The sequence below is a fragment of the Ichthyophthirius multifiliis genome, assembly GCF_000220395.1.
Source record: "Ichthyophthirius multifiliis unplaced genomic scaffold scaff_1120509250157, whole genome shotgun sequence".
Classification (NCBI taxonomy): domain Eukaryota; phylum Ciliophora; class Oligohymenophorea; order Hymenostomatida; genus Ichthyophthirius; species Ichthyophthirius multifiliis.
The window spans coordinates 1-9255 of record NW_004087033.1 but is presented as its reverse complement, the minus strand read 5'-3'; the positions used below and the strand labels follow the sequence as shown (position 1 = coordinate 9255).

The 9255-nt window shown below is 14.4% G+C and overlaps 2 protein-coding genes across 2 annotated transcripts, besides 16 other annotated features; one reads left to right on the top strand and one right to left on the bottom strand. All coding sequences in view use genetic code 6, as the record gives it.

Annotated features, from left to right (window-relative positions):
• Window positions 1–624: 624 nt before the first annotated feature.
• IMG5_052140 (phosphatidylinositol- -trisphosphate 3-phosphatase, putative) lies at window positions 625–1879 on the top strand (the record flags this gene model as incomplete). Its single annotated transcript, XM_004037390.1, has 5 exons — window positions 625–909; window positions 962–1022; window positions 1101–1236; window positions 1290–1676; window positions 1735–1879. 5 exons carry the CDS (start codon window positions 625–627, stop codon window positions 1877–1879), a joined length of 1014 nt encoding a protein of 337 aa, XP_004037438.1.
• Window positions 1243–1282: a microsatellite.
• Window positions 1243–1284: a microsatellite.
• A 244-nt stretch (window positions 1880–2123) lies between the features above and the next one.
• Window positions 2124–2202: a microsatellite.
• Window positions 2141–2241: a microsatellite.
• Window positions 2197–2241: a microsatellite.
• Window positions 2242–2522: 281 nt separating this feature from the next.
• IMG5_052130 (hypothetical protein) lies at window positions 2523–6417 on the bottom strand (the record flags this gene model as incomplete). Its single annotated transcript, XM_004037389.1, has 1 exon — window positions 2523–6417. Exon 1 carries the CDS (start codon window positions 6405–6407, stop codon window positions 2523–2525), a length of 3885 nt encoding a protein of 1294 aa, XP_004037437.1. The 5' UTR covers window positions 6408–6417.
• Window positions 2678–2720: a microsatellite.
• Window positions 2813–2865: a microsatellite.
• Window positions 4256–4285: a microsatellite.
• Window positions 6275–6306: a microsatellite.
• A 183-nt stretch (window positions 6418–6600) lies between the features above and the next one.
• Window positions 6601–6659: a microsatellite.
• Window positions 6614–6651: a microsatellite.
• A 104-nt stretch (window positions 6660–6763) lies between the features above and the next one.
• Window positions 6764–6804: a microsatellite.
• A 900-nt stretch (window positions 6805–7704) lies between these two features.
• Window positions 7705–7746: a microsatellite.
• Window positions 7747–7780: 34 nt separating this feature from the next.
• Window positions 7781–7815: a microsatellite.
• A 309-nt stretch (window positions 7816–8124) lies between these two features.
• Window positions 8125–8165: a microsatellite.
• Window positions 8166–8575: 410 nt separating this feature from the next.
• Window positions 8576–8613: a microsatellite.
• Between the last annotated feature and the right edge of the window lie 642 nt (window positions 8614–9255).

The following is a 9255-nucleotide window of genomic DNA, read 5'->3' as shown; positions in this document are numbered from 1 at the left end:
TATAATAAATATTTCGGTAAATATATAATGAAAATCAAGAAAAAATATGAAAAATAATATTAATAAATTAATTTATATAATCTTAAAAATTTATAAATAATAATATTTTGATATAAAAAACTTAAATAATTTTTTTTTCTTAATGAAATATATATTTTTTTTATTTCACTGAAAAAAGAAAGATAATGTTATTAGAAAACAAAGTAATTATTATTTTTAATTTAATATTAACTAAAATAATTTTAAATAATATTTATTATAAATATTGAACAAATTTTATTTAAGTAAACTAATTGATAAATGTTAAAAAATTGTAATATTTTTTAAATTTTATTTAACAAAAAATAATATTTAAATGAAAATTTCAATTTATTGTTTATAAATTTTTAAATTCATTCTTATTTTTAATTTTTTTTTTTTTTAAATAATAAAATAAAATTTTAAAAATAATAAATATATAATCTGACATATTTTTTTTTTTAAAAAAATAAATAAATATATAAATACTAAAATATATTTGAATTAACTATAAAACTTAAATTAAAATAAAATAAATTTTTATATGCTTTTTTTATAAAATAAAAAATATAGATAAAATTATAAATATTAAATTATAAAATAAAAATGGATTATTTCAGAGAAATGGTATCAGGTCCAAAAAAAAGATTTTAATAAGATGGGTATAATTTAGATTTAACATATATATGTGAAAGAATAATAGCGATGTCATTTCCTGCTTCAGGGATAGAAACCTTATATAGAAACGATATATAATCAGTATATTTTATAAAATAAAAATAAAAATAATTATTAAAGGTTGTAGAGTTAATAAAAAAAAATCATTAATCTAATTTTTTAATAGTAAATTTATCTGGAAGAAAATACGATTATTCAAAATTTGATAATAAAGTATTTCTATTTTTTTTAAAAAAAATAAAATAAACAAGAATATAATTAAAAGGTAGTAGATTATGAATGGGAAGATCATCATTCCCCTCCAATCGATACTTTGTTTTAAATATGTTAAAGAATTCATACATTTTTAAAAAGTTATATACAAAATAAATATATTAAAAATATTTAAACTAAAAAAAAAAAAGCCAATACTAAAAACGTGGTTGTAATACATTGTTTAGCAGGAAAAGGAAGAACAGGTACAATTATTTGTTGTTATTTAATTTATTCTGGTAAATTTAAAACTCCAGAAGATGCTTTATATTACTATAGTAAAAAAAGGTTATCAAAATAAAATAAAAATATTAATAAAATATAAATAAAATATTATATAGATTTGAAAAAGAAGGTGTAGGTGTAAATTAACCATGTTAAGTGAGATATGTGCATTATTTTTATGATATTTTGAAATAAAAAAATATTTATCCAACTGTTAAATATATAACATAAATTTAATTAGTTTAAAGGCCGAATTTCGGAAGTGACTCGTGTTCGCCTTTTGTGGAAATTTATAATGTAAATACAAAAGAAAAATTAATTACAACAGAATTGGGATATTTTGAATAAAAGGTTTTCAATTATTCAAATGAGATTTTTGTACTTAATGTTAATTAAAAAAAACCGGTATATGGAGATGTTTTAGTAAAACTTAAAAACAAAGGATTAAAAAATTAAACTATGCTAAGAGTTTCTTTTAATACAGCTTTTATTGAAAAATAAAAGTAATTATATTAAATTTTTTAATATTTTATTTATTTTTTATTTTAAATAAAAAAAGAGCGAAATTAATTTTAAATTAAGTGAATTATCACCAAGTCAATTAATATCAGATAAAAGGTTTCCTAAAGATTTTATTTTTAAAGTATTATTTTTTAATAAAAAAATTATTTATATAAAATAAGATTATAATGGAAAATTTCTGTGATTGTAACTAACATACATCGTTTGATAAAAAATGCGATGAATGCAGTATGGAAATGTAAAGTTAAATACATAGTTGGAATATTATACATAATATAGTTAATGTAAAAAAAATATATTTAAATTATATATTATAATATAGTTTATTTAAAAAAAAAGAAATATATAATTCCAAATAATATTGAATAAAATTAATTATTATTTGGAAGTTAAGAAAATGATGTAGAAAAAATATTGAATGAAAAAGCATAATAATAATAATAATAATAATAATAATAATAATAATAATAATAATAATAATAATAATAAGAATAATAATAATAATAAGATTATTTATAAAATTAATAAAATATTTAAAAATAATAATTATTTTATAATGAAAGCATTTAAAATTAAAAAGTTTAACCATAAGTAATCAAATAAGTAGAAATTTAGATTTAAAAAATCTCAAATTCGTAAAATAATATTGAAGAACATGAAAAATAACAAAATTAATATAAATTAATCCAAAAAAATTATATTTATTAAGAATAAATATAAAAATAATAATTTTAATAATTTGTCATCTAAAAAGATGATAATTAAGAATAAGATATGTAAAAATATGAAATTAAAAAATAAAAATTTGATTATGAAAATGAAATTAATCAATGATATGAAATACAAAAAGATTTAATATAAGATTAATGAAAAAAAAAAAGTATTTTCAAAATTTAATATAATAAGATATATTTGTAAAAATTTATTTTTTTCTATAAAAATTCTATTTTATTTTTCTTTTATTTTAAAAAGAATAAATATAATAAATATATAAAATAATATCTATAAATAAAATAAAAAATATCAAAACATTTCTAAAGGTTATATTATTGATTTTTCTTTGATTAAATTTTCATAAAACAATATATTATCCTTATAAATTTATTCCAAATCCTAATTTATTTAAATATCTTAATTTTCAATTTTATTTAATTGATTTTAATTTTCAATATCAAATTTAACACTTTTTTTTTTTTATTTTATTTTTCATTAATACTTTATTTTAAATTCTATTACTATTCATATTATTATTTTTATTAATACAAATTAAATTATTATTTTTATTACTATTAATATTATTTATTAGATTCTTATTATTTTTATTAATAATTTTATATGTTTATAGTTTATTATATTTTTTAATTTTAAATAAAGGGTGTTTCTTATTTCCATAAAAACATTATTTTTTTAAGCAAATCTCTTGATTTTTATTATTATATTTTGGAAAGAATAAACTTAATGTCTTTATTTTTAATTGAAAGAATTCTCCATTACTTAAAAATTTAAATAATTTAATATCTCATATTTTCATCGATATTTAATTAGTATTTGTTTATTTTTTTCTTTTAGCTCAAATCCCTAAACTCATCTGATTTTTCAAATTTAATTTTTTTTTTTTTTTAATTTAATTCATATACTTTTAAAGAAACAAATATTATTTTCTTAAGTTTTTTTTCATAATATTTCCTTAATTTAATATTTAATAATTTTTCACTATTTTTAATTTAAACATAATTTTTTAAATAAAAGAAGGATTTTTTTAAACTTTTTTAAACTAGAAATAATTAAATTCTTTCTAAATTTTTCTTTTTCTTCATTTTTTTTAATAAATTAATCATTAATTTTTTAAAGTATTTCACCAAAATGAAATTTTTATATATTTTTTAACGATTTTATATACTTTTTTACTAAAATTCCTTAATTTTTTCAAAAAATTTCTTCTTGAAAAAATTTACACTTTTTCTTTTAATCTTATAATTGTTTTTTAATCCAAAAAAAGCATTTATTTTTAAATCTCTATTTTTTTAATTTTAATGCGAAATAATTTTTCCCGTATGTTAAAATGTAATTTTTTTCCATGGTTAAATAATGCATAAGTTTAATTGTTTTGGCAATATTTAAAAAAATAACTTTTTTAGAGATTTTTCCTAGCAAATCTATTTCTTCCAAATGAAGAAAAAATGAGTTTTTAAAACGGAATTATAATGTATTTTAGCCGAAAAATTCTATATTTTTTAAATTTTTGTATTCTCATTTTCTTAAAGAATCTATTTCCATGCTTAAAAAACTTTTTAGATGAAATTTTATTTATTTTTGTATTTAAAAATGATAAGTTCTTCTGTAGAAAGTAAAATTCTTGAAAAGAAATTTCTCAAAAAATGCTTTTAATTAAGTCTTTAAAGCCACTTTCTTAAAAGTCTTTATTTAAGAGATTTTTGGTATGTAGTTCGCAGTTTTTTTTATAGTAAACATTAAACTTAAAGATTTTTAAGGCTTTTTTTTTTCAAGTTTTGCAAATAAAAAAGAGTTGACATTTTTTTGACTTTTTAAAAAGCTTTAAAAAAAACAAATTTTTGAAAAAAAAATTTTTTTTTAAAGAATAAAATTTTTTAATTTTCTAATTAAATTTTTGGCCAAGAAATTTTTTTCAAATAAAAAAAACTTTTTTAAATTAAAAAATTTTCCTTTTTTTTTTCAATTTTTTCCTTCTAAATTTTACAAAAAGAGTATTTTTATTAAAAAAAATTTAAAATTTTCAATGCATTTTTCATTTAAATTAATAATTCCAGTTTCACATTTAGTTCTTTTTCTAAAAATAAACCCCTCCAATGTAAAAATGAAGATTTTTTTTTAACAAATATTTCTTTTTCTTTTATTTTTTACAAAATATCTCTTTTTTTTACCTTTAGAACTACAAGATTTTTACTTTCTTCTTTATATAGACAATTTTTTTTGAGTTTTTATATTAAAGATTATATATGTTAATAAAATTAAAATATTTGAATGTTTTTTATTATTTTTTATTTTTCTTAAATTTTTTAACAGTTCTCTATTATATATTAAGACTACTAATATTTTTCTTTATAAGTTGATTAATTATCTTAAGAAATAGCCGCCTAATTATTTAATTTTTATAAAAGCATTTCTTATCTGGCTTTTCTTAAAGCCTTTTCAGATTCGAATTCATCATCTTCATTTAAATTTTCATTTATTTTTTTAAAGAAAAACATTTATTTAATTTAAACATTAATTTCATATAATTCCCTTTAATATCTACAAGCAATATTTTTGGTATAAATAAACTACTTTTTTTCTTTGTTTTTCAAAGCTTTTAAAATTGCAAAACTTTTCATTTTTAACTTTTAAACAAAAATTAAACCAGAAATATTCTTTTATTTAACTTTCATTTTCTAAAATTAAAAAAATACCAAAAATTTATTCCAAAACTCTTTTAAAATAAAGAACATCCTTTTTTTCCTTATTTCTTAAAAAAATGGTCTATAAAAATTTCCTTTTTTAAAAAAACACTACTTTTTTAAGCCTAAAAAATACTTCTTTAAAAAAAAAAGTTATAATTCTTTATTAATACAAATTTTATCTTATCTTATATTTTTGTATGTTTTCATCCAAAAAAAACACATAAAAATCTAATGTTTTTTTCTTTAATAAATAATTTAATCTAAATAACTTTATACTTACTTTTTATAAAAAACTTTATTTTTTAAATACTCAAAAAATCCTTTTTAAATCAATCTCATTTTCAGATCTTTCAAAATTAGTATTTTATCTTTATTTTTTTTTAGAAAAGTGCTTTTTTTTTACAAAATTACTAAATCTTTTTTTAATTCCTTAAATTTTTGTCGTATTTCGATTATTTTTTTAATTTTGGATAACATGTTATATATACATAGGTGTTTTATTATTTAAAAATTTTAATTTTTTTCTACTATTTTAACAAAATCATCTTTTTTAGAATAATTTCTTTATATAGGAAGTTCGTAAAAAGACAGTTATTCAAAAAAAAGTTATTAAAGGTGATTACGATCAAGTTATTTTTTAAAAATATCAATTTCATTAACAGAAATTTAAAAAAAAAAATCAAAAGAATAATTATTTTTTAATTCAAAATCAGTTGTTTTTTATATAAGGACTTCTTTTTTTTTAACTTCAATATTTTTTTTTTCAAGTTTTTCTTAATTATTTAATTACTATTCTATTTACTAATTTTTATCTTCTTTTAATTTTTAGTAAAAAAATGCTATTTAATTTACTATTTTTCTTTAATTATTTTCCTTTTCTATTTACATTTACTATTAAAAATTTTTCTTTTTTTAAATTGAAACTGATTTAGGGGAGTTTAAATTGAATTTGTTTAAAATTTGAGGTTTCGGAAGAACTTATTTCCTTTAAATATTCTCATTTATTTCGTTTTCGTCTGCTTAAAAATATTTACTATATATATTTTCAGTATTTTTTATCATATTTAAAAGATGTTTTGAAATTTTATTTGATTCTTCTTGTAAATTGTTATTGTTATTAGTTTATTATTGATTATTTTTATTATAAGAAAATGGCGATTATTATAAATTTTATTAATTAGTAAATTTTATTTAACTGTTTTCTTGATTTAATTAACTAAATTATTATTAGTTATTATTTTAAGCAAAAAAAGGAATATCATGAAAATTCTATTCAGATAAATTATTATTCATACGAAATGTGTTTTAGGAATTATTATGTATTTGAAATGTATTTGAGAATATTTCGATATTTTCTTTTGAATTATGAAATGTTTAGTGAGATTAAGCTTAAGAATTTTTTTACATTTCTATATAGTTTATATATGATTAATTTATATGTAAATTATAATATAATATATAAATATTTAAATTTAAATAAAAAATATATTTTATTTATATTTTTATTTATTGTATATTTTTTTATTTATTGTATATTATATTTTAATATATATAATACTAAATAAAATGGATAGCTCATAAATTATTAACGATTTAATTTCTATTGAATAAATAGAGTTGAATTTAAATGAAAATTAATAACTAAGCCATATACATAAAAATAGATATTTTTATAATAAAGATAATATTTGTCAAAAACAAATTATACTAAAAAGATAATAAGATATTTATACAGAAAATAATAAATTAGATGAAAAAAAAAGTGGTTATTTATATTTTTATAAAATCGAAGATAGTATAAACTAAAAATAACATGAAAATCAATTCTATGCAAATTTTAAATATGAAAATAAATAAGATAAAAAAATTATTTATACACCAAATAATATTGAAAATAATTAATTTTTATATTAAAATAATTCTTAAAATCCTTTAAAAAATATAAAATAAAATAAATATTAAAAATATAGTAGAAATTGTGTTAATTGTAAAGTATCCTTTTTAATTTTTGGTTTAGCTTTTTGTTTGTTTGTTTATTTCAATTTAGATTTTAGTTTATATAATAATTTTAAAAATTATTTAAAAATTAAATTGGCTATCTCTTTCAGGATTAACTAATTAAAATATATATAAATTAGCATGAAAATAAAAAAAATTAAATTTATTTTTCTGAAAAATTTAAAGAATTTGAAAATACTAATTAATAATATATAAAATTAATTGAAAATTAAGTAGAATTGTAAGAATAAATAAAAAATTATATAATTTCTTTAGAACAATAAATAATAATTTTAAATACATAAATTATTGATTTAGAAGAAAAATATAAAACTTTAAAAGATGTTTATATTTAAAATATATAAAAAATTGTAGACGAAAAAGAAACTAAAAAAAGGCTTTTAGATATTATTTAAATTATAAAAGAATCGTAATGATATTTTTTTTTTTCATAGAAAGATATTTTAATTTATTTTAAAAATAAAATAAAATCTATTTCAATAAAATTTTAAAAATATTTGTAATTTATATTTAATATAGTTATCCAAAAAAAAAAATATAATATATATAAAGTTAATAATATTAAATAAATTATTTTAATTTAATATATATTTTATTTTATATATATTTTAATATTTCTTTATGCTTATCTTTTATTTGTATTTGTATTTTATTTTTCTTTTTAATTTTTCTTTTTACTTTTAAGAAATCTTTAATTATTTAATGAATTTCCAAAAATATTACAAACAATCTTTCATATTTATAAGGTTGATAAAATATAAAATTTTAAAAAAATGTTAGAACATATTTTTTTTTAAATAATATTTGATATACTACTATATGCAATATAGTACAGACAAAAACATATAAAAATTCTATAGTACCATAACCTTTATATTTTTTATTAATTTTATCAGTCGATATAAAAAAATATTTTTAGTTATATATTATTATGATTTATATAATAAAAAAATGAATTAAAAATAAATATAAATTATTATCTCAATAAATAAAATAATTTTTTTTTAATAAATATTTTTTTATTTTATAAATTATAAATTAAATTATTTTGTTTAAAAATAAATATTTTATTATAATTATATAAATAAAATATATTTTAATTATTATTTATTAAATTTAAAATAGTTTTTAATTAATGAAAAATATTATAATGTTATATTTATATATATCTTATAAATAATAATAATATATTCCTTTTTTTAATAATTTAATTGTAAATTATATTAAATAATTTATGAATTTTATATAGTTTAAAAAATAAAATAAATCCAATAAATTCATATAAAATGTTAAAATATACTAATTTATAAAAATATATTAAAAATATTTATAAAATGAATTATATTTTATAATTTATAAATTATAAAAAAATATATATATAAAAGAAAATAATCAGAAATAATTAATATTAATAAAAATATTTTTTTTTACATATGTATAATTTTAAAATATTTTTTTTAAATTTAATATATATTTTTTATTATATAAATAAAATAAATATTTATAAAAAGTAAATATATCTGAAATATCTGAATTTCAATGAATAATATTATATTAAACATTAATTCAAAAGTTTTTTTAATAGTATTTAGCTTAATTATAATATCACAATCTTAAAATAAAGTACGTATAGAAAAATGTTTATATCATAGGTTTAAATAAAGTCATGTTCATCGGTGTGGATTTATTGTTTCTGGTACTAATGGAGCAATTCATGTTACAAGATGTAATACATATAAACTTTTAGGAGGATATGATGTATGTGGAAAAAATTGTGTTTTACAAAATACATTTAGATCAAATTTACCTGTTTATTAATATAAAATTGAATTTTAATATATTATGATCGATTAATGGGATGATAAGGTAGAAATATTACAATAAATGGAGTTATTGCATAGACTCTTTAGAAAGATACAACTGCATCGACTAGTTTATGTGGAGGACCAACTAATGAAAAAATATAAAAGGTGGAAATATATTATTAAACAAGTGAAAGAATAATTAATGTTACATTTTCTAATAATTTAAATTTAGACGCTAGTATTTAATCTTTTGGAATAAATGAATTATAGTCCATGCCTTTTATGCATGTCTATGTGCTTAATGTACTGATCATACT